A 19,703-nucleotide genomic window follows, 5' to 3' on the forward strand; every position below is an offset into this window, starting at 1 on the left:
CCTTTTTTTGGTTCCGACACCACCATCTCCTGACTTGACATCATCTTTATTTATGCCATAGTGTACAGAACATTTCACAGCATGGAACCATACATCTGGGAGGGTTCCCACACATAACAACCACATCAGTCCATGGAAATGCCCTCTATTTTGTTCATTAACTATTTGGTGGCACAATCACTGAACACTATTTTTTGCAATGGGATCAACATATATAGTGGTATACGGTTCTCCTTGGTCAACCACTTCCCATTCTCAGAATATAGGATGAATATAAAATGTGAGAAAACCAGATGCACAAGTTAATGAGATCTGCCACTTTCACAGTTGCATCACTGGAAATACAGTGGAAATGTACAACTTGCCAGGAATAAACTTTTTCTTTTTTAAATATATAGAAAATATAAAATATTTAAAGCACATTTTGTGCTTGTTTTTTTACTTTGTTATTTTTACAGAACATTAACAAAAATATGTCTTATGTTTTTCAGGGGATTTTGCTTACTGAGATTTGTTACTTCAATTACACAAATGACACAGTCTTGCTCATGGGACATTGAAGTTCTATTGTTTTATTGCAGTATCCTACTTAACATTGACTTTTTTTTTACAATTGTAATTGTAATGTATGTGCATGTAGTTCAGCAGAATGTGTTTACCTTCATATTGTGTGGCTAATGTACCATGTATATTTTAGGAATTTGTGCATTCTCATAAGAAATGTACTTTAGCATATGTGTGAAAAATTCCCTTAGCAACAAAAGAGGTAAAGAATTTGAACATTATTAGGCTTCATATCTAAATGCTCCCACTGGACAGTAAGTCCCTACCTAGAGAAAAAAAAAGTGGGGGAAGACCCTACCCTTCTGAATGAACTGAATGGGAGCGCAGAGGCTCCTAGGATACTTACATCAGGTAAGTAGAAAGCGCAAAAGGGCCTTTTAAAGGCATTACAAAAAAGTGCATATGATATCTACACTGCGCTTTCTACTTACCTAATGACGTAGCCAAAAGAAGGAGGCAAGTGGAGGCGCCCGGTGCTTACAAACGGCGGATCCAGGACGGCGCAGTTTAAGGCCAGGTGTTGAAGGATTGGAGGGTCTGCAGAAGGTAAGAAGTATTTTTTGATTTTTATGACAATTCCAATTTAAAGTTAACTCTTGTTCATATGTCATATCATATATCTGTCTGGGCATAGCAGAACAGTGGAATTGCACTGGCAATTGTCATTCTGTAAATTGTATAATTGTATATATTGTACAAATGTAACTGGATCTATTCTAAGTTCTATCCAAGCAGCCTGTTCAGTTGTAATCTATTTACATGGTTGAAGGTTTGCTTTGTTATTAAACTGCAGGGGGTATAAATGTTAGATTGTTTAGGGTATCCATTTGTATGGTGCTTGTTTTTGATTTCCAGAATCCACATTCCTAACTACACTGCGCTGCAAATATCTAGGAATAATTCTTTGTACTACCTTTGGAAGCAATACCTTAAAGCAATATTATCTTGAAAGACATCTGCCTCTTTTTAGATCAATGTGGGGAGATTTTGCCCCACACTTTCTTACAGCATTGCTTCAGTTAGTTGAGGCTTTGAAGCATTTGTTTTCAGATCACAACATTTCAGTCGGGTCGAGGTTTGAACTTTGACTGGGATTTTGCAACACTTTGATATTTGTTTCTTTTTTCAACTGTTCTGCTGTGGATTTGCTGATGTGCTTGGGATCATTGCTGCCCATCAGTCTAGAAAAGGTTATAAGGTAATTCCCAAACAATTTGAAGTCCAACATTTGAAGCATACCTAAACTCAGAAAAAGGGCTGTCTACCCTATGTCTAGGGTAAAATTTCTGTAGGGTAAAATTTCTGTTGTTTGTATTTTTTCAGTGCAACATCATTTTTTTATAAAAAAAAAAAAAAAAAGGGTGCAGCACCGGCCCCTACTTCTCGATCGCCTAGGCACCCAATCTCACGCCTGGGTCAGGTGACCCAGGAAGAAGACAAGATGTCCATGAGAGAACAATTAGGAAAAGACTAAACAAGTATTTCTCTGAGGGCTGCTCAGAGAAAATAATCTCTTCAAAGATAACATGGCAACATGGCAGCATGGCTTAGGCTTTAAGGTGCGTACACACTTCCAATTTTTATCGTTCAAAACGAACGACGAACGATCGATTGGGCAAAAAATCGTTCGTAAAAAAGTAACCAACGACGCCGACGAACGAGGAAAGTCGTTGGAAACGAACGACCGGACCGGCGGATCGGATTGGACGACGATCGTTGAACATCGTTCGTGTGTACGGTCGTTCGTTGATCGTCCATGGTCTGAGCATGCGTAATGAACGAACGTTCGTTTACTTTCCTGTCGTGCACATAGTTCCTCTATCGCTCAAACGATCGTATCTATTGTGTGTACAATATCTACGAACGATCGTGTCGTTATCTCTATGTGCAGGATCGGTGCTATACGATCGTTCGTAGATATTGTGCAGAATCGTTCGTCGTTCGTTTTCCAACGATAATAATTGGAAGTGTGTACGTAGCTTTAGATGCAAAGTTGCATCTAAACAAAGCACAAGACTTCTGGAACAATGCCTTATGAACAGATGAGACCAAAGTAACAGAATAATACCATGGGCACTTCATACTAACGTGAACACTGCCACTTACGAAATGATTTATTTAATACAAATTGGTCTCAGTACAAATTGGTCTTAGTACAAATTGGTCTCAAGATGCTATCCATTAAAAAAATTGTTTATTCATAATATTAATAATAAACAGTATTTATATAGCACCAACCTATTATGAAGCGCTGTATTATAGGGGCTGCAAATGACAGACAGATACAGACAGTGACACAGGAGGAGGATAGGACACATTCCTAACTTTGACAGAGGAACAGATCTATATGACCTCGGTTGTCCTTTCCAAGTGTTAAATAATTTTATTATAATACAATAAAATTATTTGCAAAATATTTTACCAGGTATACTCTCATTGGTTATTTAATTTAAATTCCACAACCACTTTAGTTATGTTGCTGACCATGTCTATTCTTTTAAAAAGGCAGAGACATCTTTTGATGGTTACCACCAACCAAAACACATGCTATGACACAAAACTCAATTCATCTCAAACTAGAATCTGGAATATTAAAACTTGAAAAAACTTTTGAGTTCACTGTACTCAAATGGCTTCCACAGGTACCAGATTTTCCTGACACTACTCCTGACAGCATGCACATACGAGTAAGCTCCGTCCCTTGCTCTCCACAGGATCACTTTACCAAAGCAATAAAAATAACCTCCCTCTGCCCTGCAGGTGTTATTTTTCTGTCCTCGCTCCAGGACCAAGCATTTGTTTCCCCTACCTCTTCCCCTGGCCCCTGGTTCAGCCCCTCCAAGGGGAAGTCCTATCACGGATGTTAAATCCATCAAGTTTTGGGAACCCTGGCGCAGACAGTATGGTGATATGGAGCTTAAATACCCCTTTGTTGCAGGTAGGTAAGCAGTAAGGCAAGTTTTTTTTACCTGTTTCCATTTTTATTTGCTGTCCAACACAGTCACACAGTCACAGTGAATGCCTTGCATTCAGCAAACTTTAGCTTCAGATTCAGCAAACTTCAGCTAACAGTCGTCATACAAATCACAGTAATATAGATAAGTTTGAAGGAAATAATGTCTTTGCTTTCTGTTCTCTGGGCCCATCTGCTGTATGGCTCCATGAAACTGCAGTCTGAGCCTCAAATAATAGGCATTGCATTTACAGTTAGGTCCATAAATATTTGGACAGAGACAACTTTTTTCTAATTTTTTTTCTGTACATTACCACAATTAATTTTAAATAAAACAACTCACATGCAGTTGAACTGCAGTCTTTCATCTTATATTCAGTGTGTTGAACAAAAAGATTGCATAAAAATGTAAGGAACATAAGCCTTTTTTTTAACACAATCACTTCATTTCAGGGGCTCAAAAGTAATTGGACAATTGACTCAAAGGCTATTTTGTGGGCTGGTGAGGCCAATTCCTTTGTTATGTCATTATCAATTAAGCAGATAAAATGCCTGGAGTTGATTAGGGGGGGGGGGCGTGCTTGTATGTGGAAGATTTTTGTGGAAGATTTTCAGACAACATACGGTCAAAGGACCTCCCTCCTTGCAGGCGAAACAAGCCATCCACAGTAAAAATTCATCTGAGAAATTGCTACAATATTATGAGTGGCAAAATCTACAGTTTGGTACATCATGAGAAAGAAACAAAGCACTGGTGAACTCGGCAATGCCAAAAGACCTGGACATCCACGGAAGACAACAGTGGTGGATGATCTCAGAATCATTTCCATGGTGAAGAGAAACCCCTTCACAACAGCCCACCAAGTGAACAACACTCTCCAGGAGGTAGACATTTCGATATCCAAGTCTACCATAAAGAGAAGACTGCATGTGGTGAGGGAGCAGACAGCAGAGGACGGATGGAATGCTTCCATCTCCGGCTCCAGTCGATCCCAACAGAAGCAGGCAGGGAAGAAGACTACACAGGCCAAGGTGGCCGACGCCATGCGGTCCACGTGGATAAGTCTTCCAGTCCAGGTAGGAGAGAGTCCTCTGTGCATTCCTGCACTGCATTAGATTATACCAAGCTGGCTATGAAGGTCTCCCAGCATCTTAAGCCTAATGTGATACAGGATATTAGAGGCATTACAACAGCATTTACAGCCTATAACAGAAATTGTCACTAAACATGGAGAAGAGCTGCAAAATATGCAACAACGTATTAGCAATTTGGAAGATGATTTATTGTCTACCCGTACACAACAGCAGCAGATGAATGATCAGTACTTGCATTCGCAGGAAAAAGTTATAGATTTGGAAAATAGAGTACGCCGCAATACTTTGCGCATCATTGATGTTCCTGAGTCATATAAGCCTTCTGAATTGGAGAAGATCTGTTCCATCACCCCCCCCCAAATCCTTGGGGCTTAAAGCACCAATGAAGATAGAGAGGGCCTATAGATTAGGACCCCACCAGCGTAATAAACCAATTCCTCGTCCTATAATAGTGCAATATCACCACTTCACAGATAAGATGTTTTTATTAAAGGCTTACCGGGGACATGACCATTTTTGTATTGATGATACTAGAATTTTGTTATTCTTAGATTATTCCATGGAGACTAGCAAGCAGCAACCTTTTCTTCCCTGTGCAAACAACTTATTGAGAAAGGATTTCGCTTAGCCTTAATGTACCCTGCAGTGCTCAAAGTATTCCTCCCTGACAACGAACCACAACTCTTTAAAGACCCCTTGGAGGTGGCTGACTTCATCAAATCTCTGCTCGCTAATAATCTGTCTTCACCAGTCAGGGATCAACTGTCTAGAAATGATTCCGTGCACTCCTTCAGATCTTCTTCACCAAGTTCTTAAATGCCCACAATATCTGTTAACTATATAGGCTACTGCCTTCTCCTGCTGCTTATTGTATAAGAGCCTGAACTTTCATTCACAACATGGCATTTAAAAGACTCTTATTGTTTTGTTTGTTTTCTACTTACTGGATGGAGCCGATGATCCGTTATATTACAAGACTGCATAAATGGGAGCTGGTTTGTTTTTCTCTTGTTTTTTTATTGTCCTCCTATCTTTGTATGCTATGCTTGAAGAAGCCAGGAGAACAGAGGGAGAGGATTCCAGCCATTAAACATCACCTCCTATTGTATCCCACATTGGGGAAGAAGGAAGTCTATTAGCTGTGATATGTGTTGAAACTTTTGGTTTGTTTTTGTTTGGTATTTTGGAACTCACAACCCCATTTTTTTGTACCAGATGCTTTACTACTACTGGGTCTCATCAATCTATTTTTTCTATTGACCTTGCAACTGAATGCAATTGCCTTTACCATGCTGCCGCTCGGCTGGGACGACAGAGTGGCATTGATTTTGTGCCTACAACATGCATGCTCTTGAAGGTCTTTTCCTATGTATACCTCCTTAAGCTTACTACCTGGAACGTCAAGGGCCTTCGGTCCCCTGCGAAACACACAAAAGTTTTGAGGCACCTAAAGAAGATACAAACAGATATTGCCATCATACAAGTAACACATCTTACCTCTTCTCTATACCACCTAATGCGAAAAAATCGGGTGGGTGAAGTCGGGGCAACGTGCTAGAGTTCTCATCCTGTTGCATAAAAAATTACAGCACCCCATAACTGCAAAATCATGTGATGCCATAGATGGCAGATGGGCATCGCTCACCCTTCAATTTCCTGCTAACTCCCTTACCATAATGGCGGTCTACAGTCTCAACTGGGACAATGCTGTTTTCTATAATAATTTCTTGGGTACCCTTCAATTGCCTTCACACACCTCTCTCTTGGTGGCAGGAGATTTTAATGCCGTGTCTACTACTATCGAAGATAGGAATCCACCATCTCCCAAGCAAGGAGTTTCTTCCAACAATGATAAGGCATACCAATCTCTTATATTAGCAGTAGGGTCAACTGATTCTTGGAGACACCTTCACCCACTGGAGCGTGAATTTACACACGTGTCGGCAGTTCATTCCACAATGTCGAGGATAGACGCCATCTTGGTCTCTGATGATATACTGTGTACACTTGATACCACTGAAATCCATCCGTTGGTAATATTGGATCATGCACCTGTCTCCTCAGTTCTCACTGATGGCTTCTTACATAAGACAGACTTTGTGTGGAGGTTTCCAACCTTTCCAGCCAAAGATGAACCTTTCCAACAAAATCTCGTATATTGGTGGCAGGATTATGAATATGATAATGCTCAACACAAGTCTAACCCCGCACTATTTTGGGACACAGCAAAAGCGGTACGAAGAGGCAACATTATGGCCTATGTTGCATTCAAGAAGAAACAGACGCTTGCAAGATATTGAGAGGCCTGTTCTCAAGCACGCCAGGCTTACCTGGCCTTCAAGTCGTCTCTCTTCGTTTCTGATAAGGAGCATTGGTTGCAAGTGAAAAGAGCTTGTGATTTCTGGATTGGCCAGTGTGATACTGGCAGATCACCTAAGATCACCTAGCTAAGTTTCTCCCACAGTTAGGTAGCCCTGCACAAGCCGGTTTCATGATAGGTATATCCACTACTAATAATATACAGAAATTACTAGTAGTTCTTGAACACGCCCGTTTGTCGGGTCTTACTCCTGCGTCGGCTGCTATTATGGCACCTGATGAAGAAAAAGCCTTTGATAGTGTGGAGTGGTCTTGGTTAAATTTAGTTCTGGCCAAGTTTGGATTTGGTGGGCACACAGCAAATTTTTTCCAATCTATGTATTCTAATCCTACTGCTCAGATCCAGGTGGCCAGAGTCGAATCTCAAGTTTTTCCCTTGGGGAGGGGGACCCATCAAGGTTGCCCCCTTTCCCCATTGTTATTTATTTTTGGCTTTAGAGCCTCTGGCCAGGTCATTTTATGATTGTAAAATCTATGAAGGTATAGAAAAAAAAGGTGGTCGCAATGTTTTGCGGATGATGTTCTGCTGTTTCTTAATGACCCGACTAAAGATCTCCCTTCCATTATTCACGAGATTTCTTATTTTGGCTCCTTTTCAGGATTCCGAATTAACTACAACAAAAGTGAGATTCTCTGTTAACATACAACCTCGCCCCCAACCCAACTTTTAACTACTATAAATAACCTGGGTATAAGAATTGCAAACTCTTATTTAATGTACTTGGGTAATCAAGTTTCCCGTAATGTCCCTGATATGTATAGATTGAACTATTCTCCCATTAAATCTAAAATACTAGCCAAGCTCCTTTAATGGAAACCTCCCTCAGTGTCACTTATGGGTCGCTGCCACCTTGTTAAAATGATTGGTTTTGCCAGATTGCTCTACCCATTACAAACCTTACCATTTCTTCTGCCTCACACTGATGTTAAAAAACTTCAATCAGAATTTGTTTCCTTTATATGGAAGGGCAAGACTCCCATATTGCCAGATCTAAATTAGTCTGTTCTAAAGACAACTTGGGAGCTAATTTCCCTGATCTACGTAAATATAATTTAGCATGTCTTATGAGACATGTCAAGGATTGGTGGCACGGTACATCTCAATATACTGTAGTAAAATTAGAGACTCGTTTGGTTCAACCCTGGTCTTTACTGGGTCTTTTGAATAGTCCTTTCTCATCTGTGCCACCTAATTTACGTAAAAATCTCTTGCTAAGGGATAATTTATTAGCATTGAGAGAAATAAAAAAGCTGTTTCGTTGTTGTGTGGGTCTAACTGTTAACACTCCCCTGCATACCACGCCCTGTTTTCCCCAGGGATGAGCCTATAAGGCTTTTGAACTATGGAAACATAGAGGAATAGCGGTCCTTGGTCATCTTTTGGATGACTCTTTTACTCTTCTGCCCTTTGAGATACTGAGAATCAAATATGCTCTGCCTGTGCATCACTTCCTCCCTTATTTACAAGTTAAATGTACTTTTTTTGGATGTCAGGCTAGGCAATTACCTTTAGTACTTCCAGGCCAGGTCCAACATGTTTGGGTGAGTCTGCATCGAGACATTCGATATCTCATAATTGCTCTTTACTAAGAGATATTCCTACTGATGTAGCTTTCGTGCTTCCCTTTGTGTGCAGTTGGGCGGCTTTTCCTAATCTTCCACACTTAGAGACCCTTAAGTTATTAGAACCCTCTTGGTCATGTATCCGCAAAGTTATAATTAGTGAACAGTGGCGGGAAATCCAATTCAAATTAATACATAGAGCATTATGCTTTCAACATATCCTCCAACCCCCGCAGTCTGACACCTAGGTTGACAGCATGCCCGAAGTGTAACTTTGCTTTGGCTCCTCTTGAACATTTATTATGGGGCTGTCCTGGTATATCCAGGTTCTGGTCTAAAGTTTTTGACTTCTGTTTAGTAACTGGACACAATAGAGGAATATCTCCGCAATTGGCCTTATTTCATGGTAATGTGGGGGGAAACCCCCCAGTTGCTATCTCTACACAACCATCGGTGACCAAATTTGAACACCTTTGTTATCTAGCAGCCAAAATGTGTATCCTCAAGATGCGGCCTGAGACGAAACCTCTAGGTCTTTCTCAGATGATACAATATCTTCAAGCTATAATGACAGTAGATAAAATTGAAGCTACTCAACATCGAGAGACATATTCACAAAGATTCTTTGGTACATGGATGCCTTATTTACAGCACACTCTCTCCCCAGCCCAGCTCCAAGACATTTTTAGAACTCTTTAGACACACCTAGGGTATGACCTTAGGACCTTGGGTAATGTCTGAATCCTTATATACAATTCCTCTACGCTAAATCCACTATTTGCGGGTTAACATTGTATAGTAAAGTGTCTATTCATGCTTAACTGTTTTCTTTTTTCTGTAAAGGGGTTAGGTTTTTTGTTTAATACTTTGTTCGGTTTTGTTGGTTATTGTTAAAGATGTATACTACACTCTAAAATAACAGAAAATTGGGGTGGGGCAGCAGTAGCTGACAGTGTTTGACCTGTTATGATCTGTACGTACTTTTTCGGACTGTCATAATTCATTGTAATGTTTAATATTGGTTGTTTTAACTACCTGCTGCTAACAAAGACATATTTAATAAACATATAAAGATATTATATAGACATATAAAAAAGAAGACTGCATGAAAGTAAATAAATACAGAGGCTGCACTGCAAGGTCCAAGCCACTCAAAAGCCTCAAGAATAGAAAGGCTAGATTGAACTTTTCTAAAAACAAAAACTAAAAAAGCCAGCACAGTTCTGGAAAAACGTTCTTTGGACAGATGAAACCAAGATCAACCTTGACCAGAATGATGGCAAGAAAAAAGTATGGAGAAGGCGTGGAACAACTCATGATCCTAATGCATACAACATCATCTGAAAAACATGGCTGCCAGTGGCACTGGGACACTAGTGTTTATCGATGTGACACAGGACAGAAGCAGCCAAATGAATTCTGAGAAGGAGGAAACCCAGCATTTGGTGATGTCCATGAGTTCAAGACTATAGGCTGTCATTGCCAGCAAAGAGTTTTCTACCAAGTATTAGAAATGAACATTTTATTTTCAGCTTTTTAATTTGTCCAATTACTTTTGAGCCCCTAAAATGAAGTGATTTTTTTAAAAAAAAGGCCTTAGTTCCTCACATTATTGTGCAATCTTTTTGTTCAACCCACTAAATTAAAGCTGAAAGTTTGCAGTTCAACTGCATATAAGTTGTTTCATTTAAAATTAATTGTGGTAATGTACAGAACAAAAAAGAAAAAAAAGTTGTCTCTGTCCTAATATTTATAGACCTAACTGTAATTTTGGTAGAATTTTGTTGTAACATTTTTGTACATACAATATGGCTTAGTGCACTGTTGTTCTGCCTGATGGTATTTTTTACCAGGATTCTGGTATTCTATATTTATACATACCTGTTTATCATCCTGTGGTTTTTTTGTGGGAAAACCTTGGAGGTTTTTTCTTGGTTACTTGTACATTTATTAAATCATTAGTTGTTAATGAGTGCAATTTGCTATCATAACACTGTCCTGCTTACAGTAGGCGCCATTTTGAAAAACTTTTCTGTTTTCTACTTCTTTGTACCTATGCTGACTGGTAGGAAGTCAGATAGGAAATTTTGTTAGTAGGTTTAGTTGGGTTATGGTTCTGAATAAGTACATATAAAGGAAAGATATATTACTTGTTTTTAGTTGCTGGCTCACCTAACCTCGCCTCACACGCACGAAAGCTGCGGCACAGGTAGGGGATGGATTCAGACGATGGCTGCTACCTTTTAAAAAAGAGTGTTAATGTGGTTTCTTTCTGTTGTGGGATAAAAGCCCTCCAAGAAAGCATACCAGGAAGTCAGAGCATGCTTCTATTCAGCTCAGTCTACCGTGCCTCTAATAGAGGGTGTGTAACAAAGGATATATTTCCATGTATGCCAGTGTCAAAGGGTGCTAAGGCTGCATTCATTGAGAACAGTGTGCGATCTGCGGCACTAGAGGTTAAGCGAGCTGACAGCTCCGCTCCCGATTGCTGTTGCTGCCTTGTAGTATGTGTTCCTGGACACAGGACTCCTGTGTTCTTGGATAGAGAAACTCTAAGCGCATCAAGGGTTTATTTCACTATTTTCACACAAAACAGGCAAAAAATTTATGTTAAAGTAATTTATTGAATGTGTGCGATTTTATTTTTTTACAGTTATCCTACAATGACAGGATGATCCCCCGTAATCTGCTTTTAAATTTCCTAGCCACGCCCCCGACGGACCGGCGCCCAGAACGGCGGGATCGTCTGATCGCCACTGGAACGCGGGGCAGAGGTAAGGGGGGCTCCCAAAGTTACCCCGAGTGTGACTCGGGGGTTAGCGCTTTTTGCAAGTTTTTTCCACCCTGAGTCACTCGGGATTACCGCTGGGAGGGTTAACGTGTAGTCTGTGTATGACTCTGACTAAAAAGTAATTCCTCAGCATAGAGACACTAATTTTCTGAAGCTTCTAATGAAAATGAGCAAGATTTTCTCCATTTACCTTCAAGAGAAGAAAAATTTATAGTTGTGGATGTTCTAGTCAGCCTCTCTAACAGTCCTTTATGGAGCATAGCAGTATTTTAGAATTTTTAATACCATGTGGTATGCTTACATCATGAGGGGTTGATTCTGTTGCAGGAAGTCAAGAGACATTTAACTAGGGAAGGGGCAACCTTATAGACTTCATTTATATAAGTATCTACTGAAGTAATCTGTAATTATCCAGTTGGAAGTCTTCCAACATTCGTTTAGCTTTATAGGTTGGAGCTTCAGCCACCTTGGGGCTTCTATTTGGCAGGTGGCTCTTTCTAAAGAGTAACTTTGTTTCCTGTGGCATTGTTTGTTAATTTCTTCCCCCTCTATTTATTATTGCTTGCTACTTCCTATGTGTGCATGCTGTCAGGAGGAGTGTCAGGAAAATGGAAAATTGTTGTCATACTTACCTGTAAATTTTCCTTTCCTGTAAACTCCTCCTGATAGCATGTTTCCCTCCCTTATCCTCATGAGCTTGTTACAGAACACCTGCAGATCAGAGGGAGGTGACTTTTTTTGCTTTGGTAAAGTGGTCCTGTGGAGAGCAAGGGGCGGAGCCTACTCGTGTGCATGCTGTCAGGAGGAGTTTACAGGAAAGGAAAATTACAGGTAAGTATGTCAACAATTTTCCATTATTTTCCACATGCACGTGCAGCGGTCTCTCATTCTGCAGCAACCGAGTGATGTTATGATGTCAATATGGACCAAATTTCTTGTGGAATATTTTCAGCACCTTGCGGAATCTATGCCAGGAGGAATAACAGCAGTTCTGAAGGCAAATGAGTTCCAACTTAGTACTAGCAAGGTCTACCTAATTTATTGGCCGGTAAGTGTACAATATTACTTTAAATTTACTTATGAAAGCTCTGTAGCCTTTTTAATGCTGCATTGTTTTTAAGGGTGTGGAAAGAACCAAGCTTATATTACACCAACTTGCTGCATAACTATATACAAAATTTCTGGCCTACAGGTAAGGAGCCAGCATTGCATAGTGCATCACAAAAGGTATGTCAAAGTCCCAAAATGTTTTAAAAGACAAATTGCAATATACTTATACTTCCAGTACACGATCCATATGTTTATTTGTAGAAAACAAAATGCACAGGTACACAAGCATTATCCTTAAACCAATGAACATGTTTTACACATGTAATTTTTGTAATTACTTTTGTATACTGCCATACTATTACCTTTTGTCTCTTGGAGAATAGCATCCACTAAAACTGTATTTAGGTGGGACATTGTGCTTTCTAAGGGGAGGGCATGTGGGGACCAACCATATGTAATTCTGCCTTGGGCACCCAAAAGTCCTAATAACACTTTGCAAGTATAGCAAATCTGTCTGTACTCTGCCACACAAAGCCAAATATCAAGAACAGCACTTGCCTTTTCTACCTAAACTGGAAGAATGTAATATGTTGTACTAATGCATATTATTTGTTACAAGCACTGTAGCAACTAAGTAACAGATCTCATCATGAAATGCATTTATTACATTGAATTTAATTATTTTGACTTCTAGAAAAAAAGGAAGTAGCACTATGTCTATGTGTAGTACCACTAAAGAACCTAAGAAGAAACCATTTAATCTTCTGAAACATATTTAATAAATCATTTTTTGTTAGCATCTTATTATTTGTAGGCTTTGTTAAACAACATATGACTGACAAGATGTCGGCCTATCAATCTAAATAGAGTATGGCTTACATAATATGTGAGCTGATGGAAAAAATAAATAGGGAAATAAACCACAACAATCAAAATCACCAGTTACACAACTGGGAATTTATTTTCAAAGTGTCAGAAAAAAACGAATTTAGATGGGACTGCTCATTGCTGTGCAATTAAAAAAAAACAATAACTGATTTATTAAATGCTCAGCTAATCTGCACCACGCAGTGGCCAACAGGGGGCAGCATTTTGCTGTGCAATCTGCTAATAAATTGTTTCATTGCACAGAAAAGAGAGGACTTATCTAGAGTTTCAGGGGATGTGTTCTGTCATCCACGGTGATAGGCAACATAGTCAGTGGAGTGCTAGAACATGTAGTTTGTAACGTTACTTCCTGGAGAGAAATGCTTGATAACCCCTCCTACCTCATCATTTAGTCTCACAGGGAAGAATCATGGGAAAGAGTTAAAATTCAGACATTAAGACCTTAGTTGTTCTTTAAGTAACCTAAGGAAACTGATAATATACAATTTTTAAGCCTCTCAAAAAGATTACCAGTATGGAAATACAGAACTGTCAAATTGAGCTTGCAGGAATTTTTATAAAAAAAAAAAAAAAAAAAAAAAAAAAAAAAAAAAAAAGCTTACTTCCATACAGATGCAAAGAACTTCACAGAATACAAATTATTGTTTTGTTTTTTTCTTAGGGGCCCAATTGCTTTTTAAACTGTCCCTGTGTATATGTTTACTTACAGTGAAACGTTAAGGCTAAACAAGGATGAAAGGTTTTTTTTTTAACACAATCCTCCCCCTCACAACATCCACACATGCTCCTGTAGATAAATGTGATTTCATAGATTTATTGGTCCATCAAAGCGTAGGGTTATTTTAAATAAATGTCTGCTATGCCTAGGCTTTTATACCTTCTATCCTTCCCTCTGATGATCCCAAATTTCTTCCCTAACAAATAGGCTCCTGCAAGCTAATATAACTATGAATATTTAATATTACCTTTACCTAACCTGATTTGGGAGCACAGGAATGCCCAACCCCTTGAGCACCTGCGCTTTTATTCAACTAGGACTTGTGGACTGATGTTGTCATAGGCAAAAAAGCTATGGGCCTGAACGACCTTTTTGAGGGTATACCTAGGATTCATCAGACTATGCCTTTGCAATTCTGGGCAAAAGCTTTAATACCTTTACAATAGACCTTTAACTCAATTTTTGGTAGGGTATAGCTATACTTTTAGGTACAACTTAAAAATTATAACTATAAAATGTGTGCACTAAAAAGACGTAGGTTTCCATTAAAATGCATATTACTTTGCAATATTTTTTTAAAAGACCTTTGATCATCGCCAATAATTATTAAAGATTAATAAATGCTTTGCAAAATTGCTAACATTCCATCAATGGGTGGGTCCTTGTGCTTCAAAAACTGTCAATCTAGTCAAGAAATCATATCATATTAACTCCGAATCTTTGGCTAAATTCAAAAAGCTTAGGCAAGTACTCTCTATTTTTATCCATGAGATTAAAATTCTAATTTATTGGATTCATCTAAAAAACTGGTACTTTGTTTTTTTTAAATAAATATGTGTTTCCTGGTGTTTTTGCATTGGGAATAAAAGCTCATACGCTGAAGCCATTAATATATTGTTTTTTAAATTACCATTCTCATCGAAAGCTGGGCAACTACTTGCACCACGAAGCTCATACTGTCCTTCATGTTCAACTGAAATCTGTCCTGTAGAGCATGCAGAAAAAGGACCTACGGAATGTGGCACCAGAAGGGCACTTCTTCCTTTTTTTGATGGGGATGATTTCAGAGCTAAATGAAAAAAGAAACACAGACAGTGTAAATTTTGATGTTTGGGAATATGAGTGTGAAAAGGCAGATTTCACTGGTCTGCCATATATGTACAAGGTTAATACAAGGTAAAAGAGACATGGTCACCACACTTGAGTTTGATAGTGTTTACCGCCACTGTGCACTTACACATGGTCTCATTTCAGGTAGCGAAAGCAGGATTTTCTTCTAGTTTATTTTAAACTCATAGTTACAACAAACACCTGGTCCACCACTGTGCTACTGAAAATTATTGCATGCATTTTGCTATAGAACTATATGGTTTCTATTAGCATATTTGCTATAACTTTAATGAAATTTTGATGTTGCAACATTTAAATAGTACAGGCTACTCACATTGCATAGAATGAATGCTAGTAAGTATGGTTAAAGCTAAGCTCCTAGAAGATAAAAAAAGACAAAAAATTCTGCTCGCTACATATTATTATAGCTATATGTTTGTGCTCCACTGTCTATATGCTAAAAGAAACATGCTAATTAGGAGGAGAGAGAACTGAACGAATGGAGGGTAAACTTATCAGTCTGCTTTTTCACATTTCACATAGCCAATTATCAAATCAACTCTCAGTTTGTCAAGGAACGGAAAAATCTAATAAAAGCAGTTTGTTCAAATTAAATTTTTTATTTCTTTAACCTGCTAGTAGGTCTTACTTACACGATGTCTTTCTGAACACTGTGTTAGTCATAAACTTGAAGAAACGCTCAGCATAAAATCCGGGTCTGTGAACAGAAACAGTGTCCTGAAAAAAAATGGTCAAATTAACAATCACACCATGAATTTTCTTTCTAAAGCAGAAAAGCAAAAAGAACTACACTAGTTAAACACAATCCAAAGTGTATAAATGGGGGCAGGCTACAATGGTAATAGCATGGTGATGTACTCTCCATTATAAAAATGTCCCAATATCTCTTCTGCTATTTTTATCTGTCTACTGCTCTGCAAAGTTTACTGAGCTGCGTAGCAAGGAGCAGAGTTTGGGCATATAACAGGATGAATGAAATGCTTTTGTGCAGTTGCTCAATCGTGCTGTGAGTTGCATGTTATTCATGCAATCAGGACATCCCGAGTTTTGACCTGGACCACGCTGGACCAGGCTGGAGAGTACTATTTCTTTTCAAACATTGGATTTTTCCTATCTGGAGGCTGTTGTCTTTTTTTTAGTCTTGTGCAACTCACCCCATCATGAACAAGAGCCTTCCATGTGTGTTCCAACTTCTTTATAAATCTGAGCAAGAAAGTGTAAAACCATTCATAACCATCAGAAATCTTTCTTTTCCAAAATCATTTCACTGCATCAATTTTAAAACAATGGCTAAAACAAAATACTCTAAATACACACTATGAATGACATGTTATCATAAAAATCCACAATATCAGTATCTCAGATTTGGAAAAGGTACGGAAATAAGCAAACCGCAAAATACAATAGACAAACAGATAATAAAGCTTTACCTGTATGACTGCAATATGTCAATAATTCCTATGTACAGTAACAGACGTTCCCCTCTTCCATTAAAAGCTGGAATACCTCCCATTCTATAATGGATGCAGTAGTAAAAACAACAAGAAACATTCTGTTATCAAAAAATACGCGTAAAATCATAACAAAATTCAAATAATATAAACCAAAGGAAACATTAACTATTAGCAAGACAAAAGGTGAATTGTTATTAGTGTAAATTAATTGAATCAGCTCACTAGAAAACTTAAATGACAAACAACAAAAAGTTGTATATTTAGCTAAAATGATGATGCAATGAAATCATAACACAGATAGATTTATTCTTTCTATATATTTTAAACTTAGAAAAGCTAAGAAAAAAAAAAAAATATTTTGTTGAACCACCCACTAACTTGCTATATATGTCCCAGAAACTTAATGAAAGAGTTTCTAATTCTTCTCTCCTGTAAGTTCAGTTACCATTATGTCACACCTGGTAAATCCGTATAAACCAAATGTGGATAATAGCATGTTATGTATTCCCAAACATATTTCACTATACTACACAGGATGTTCATAGATTGGGCTTTCCCTATTTCCCCCTTAGTATTTACTTGGGTTCATTCAACTTAACAAGAGGAGACCCTTAATTTGCACATGATGTGTTTTACCAAAAAAATTTTTAACAACTATAACAATTGAAAAACATTTTGAAAACATGTTCACATTAAAGTAAACAATGAAAAGTTACATATACTTTGAGGAAAACATTCAGGGCAAATTCAAAAAGCAAAAAAATTGATTTCTCTAGCACAATTAAAAAATAAAACTAATAAACGTATTTTTTTGTTTTAGTAAAAACAAACAGAAAAATACATTTAATAGTCAACAATTTATTAGATAAAGTTAAATAAATTATTAAATAGATAAAAATAGTATAAATATAATATAAATGTTTTATAATGGCCAAGTGTGAGCCAATCGGGTGGTACAATGTTACCATGGTTCCATGAAAATAAAGCAGCGTGATGATCCAAGCCAAGAATCATTTATGCTTCGAAACAGCAACATTTTTGGTCTTTGCTAAAATTCTATAGATGTATTTAGGGATAATAAATTTTTTATTAAGGCCTTATTCAAAATATACTTACAAACTTTTTTCCTCTCTACAGCATGTACTATTATTGTTTTTTCATAACAAAAATTTACTAATTTAGGAACACACTGATTTTCTGACAGACCAACAGGTTTAAGATTTTCTTTGAGATTTAATTTTTTTTTTATCCAATGAAGCACCCAAATGCTGCATGCTGCCACAAGGAATTAGCTACAATACAGAGGCCAAATATCCCTCAAGCAAACAAGCGGAATATCACTTATATAAAATCTAGTCAATAAAATACTAAAATCTGAGAACAGAGATTAAAAAGTATTTTTATATCTTATGTGCAACCCTAGTCCAATAAAAAAACATTTTGTACGGTCTCCTAAAAAATTATAACAAAATATATCATTGCATGTGTATACAACATAATAGTGATGAACACAACACAGCATCTATCCCGCCATTAAATTTATATCCATAAAAAATGTCCAAAAAAAGTACAAAGAATAAAGTGTTTAGCAATATAATAAAAATACAAAATATTATAAAATTACCTAAATATATACATATTTTCAACATAAACGGGAAAATGCTGAAGCTAGTTATGTGTGTAAATTATCAAAGCAAGCTACTAATGAAAAAGGAAGACAAATTCTTCTCCATATACATCACTTCATGTTTGGTGTTAGGTGTGAGGATGGTAGATTTTAAGGAAGAACGTAAAGAAAATCCCAAAAAGGGGCAATGGGGGGGGGGGGTGAAGGGGTGTAGTGTTAAGTGATAAGGGAATAGTAAAAAAGTGACCAAAAAAAAAAAAGCACCCAATAAGAAAACACATGACAGATAGTGCCCATGTTATAACTGATGGTTAATACATATGCTGGATCCCCCAGGTTCTCTATTCTCCAGTCTTCAAGAGCTTTAATAAATCAGGTCCAATACGTCTATAATAAAACAGCTTTAACCTAGTCATCTGGGCTCCTAAAGCAAGGGTATGGTTGATTTAATGAAGGATATTATTGTTTTCACATCCCGAGAAATTAGAAGGAAAATTCCAAAGCCTGATCAATTCTAACCTTAATTACTTTGAAGGGGCAAGCTGTTTCTTGACTACTGAATTCTTTGTTGTTAAAAGTTGATTAATTGTGATCATTCATGTGCAGAGCTCATGTAAATGCACATTAAAATAGCAGGGAGTGAGCAGGTCCTGCAGAATAAAATGATGTTAAGGCAGCACTCATTAGAGACAAGGCACATCTGCCTTTCTTGCACAAAATAATGGCAGACCAATTCAACCACAGGACAAGCACAAGATACCTGACTGACTTCAAAGCTTGCATCAGATACCTTTTTACAAACATTTACCAGTTTTTTTTGCAGTGTTGATAATGTGCCCTCTTCAAATACTTATGGCCATAACCGTGCAAAATCACTATAAGAATGTTTGACCATGCAATCTCCGGTTTATTGTATTTAGAAGATTACAGTGATGCACTGGTCTTCCGGTTTTCAGAAATAAGGAGGTAGGTTCATCAGAAAGGGAAAGGATGATTTATAGACTTTCCTAATAAAGCTAAATTTAGGTAGAGGATAGGAAATAGGCATCAAGGTGCAAGTGAATACCGTATTTTTTGCCGTATAAGACGCACTTTTTCTTCCCCAAAACTGGGGGGGGGGGGGAAGTTGGTGCGTCCTATACAACAAATGTGTTATAAAATAATTAAAATAAGATACTCACCCGATACCCGATCCTGCGTGTCTCTTCTCCTCGCTGGCTGCATGCAGCGTGTGTCTTCTCTCCTCTCTGGCAGCGCGTGTCTTCTCCTGGCTGCAGTGAAAGAAGTCGGCACAGCGCCCCCTGCTGTTCCCTGTCCTAACTGCCGTACAGTGGAAAAAAAGCACAGAGTGATCAGAAGGGGAATTTGAATGACACAGAGTGATCAGAAAGGGAATTTGAAAGGCACAGAGTGATCAGAAAGGGAATTTGAATGGCACATGAGTGATCAGAAGGGGAATACCGGTATGAATGGCACATGAGTGATCAGAA

General features: G+C 38.0%; 1 protein-coding gene across 4 annotated transcripts in view; it reads right to left on the bottom strand.

Annotated features, from left to right (window-relative positions):
* The window catches only part of PIP5K1C (phosphatidylinositol-4-phosphate 5-kinase type 1 gamma), a 150,159-nt gene that overhangs the window by 46,260 nt on the left and 84,196 nt on the right, over positions 1 to 19,703 (bottom strand). For all 4 annotated transcript variants that reach the window (XM_072405098.1, XM_072405096.1, XM_072405099.1 and 1 more), the window contains exons 9-12: positions 16,563 to 16,646; positions 16,287 to 16,335; positions 15,765 to 15,849; positions 14,912 to 15,070 (exon numbers count right to left, since the gene is read on the bottom strand). In XM_072405098.1, coding sequence (XP_072261199.1) covers positions 14,912 to 15,070; positions 15,765 to 15,849; positions 16,287 to 16,335; positions 16,563 to 16,646 — 377 coding nt within the window. The remainder of the gene's footprint in view (positions 1 to 14,911; positions 15,071 to 15,764; positions 15,850 to 16,286; positions 16,336 to 16,562; positions 16,647 to 19,703) is intronic.

Source organism: Pyxicephalus adspersus, chromosome 3 (assembly GCF_032062135.1).
Source record: "Pyxicephalus adspersus chromosome 3, UCB_Pads_2.0, whole genome shotgun sequence".
Classification (NCBI taxonomy): Eukaryota; Metazoa; Chordata; class Amphibia; order Anura; family Pyxicephalidae; genus Pyxicephalus; species Pyxicephalus adspersus.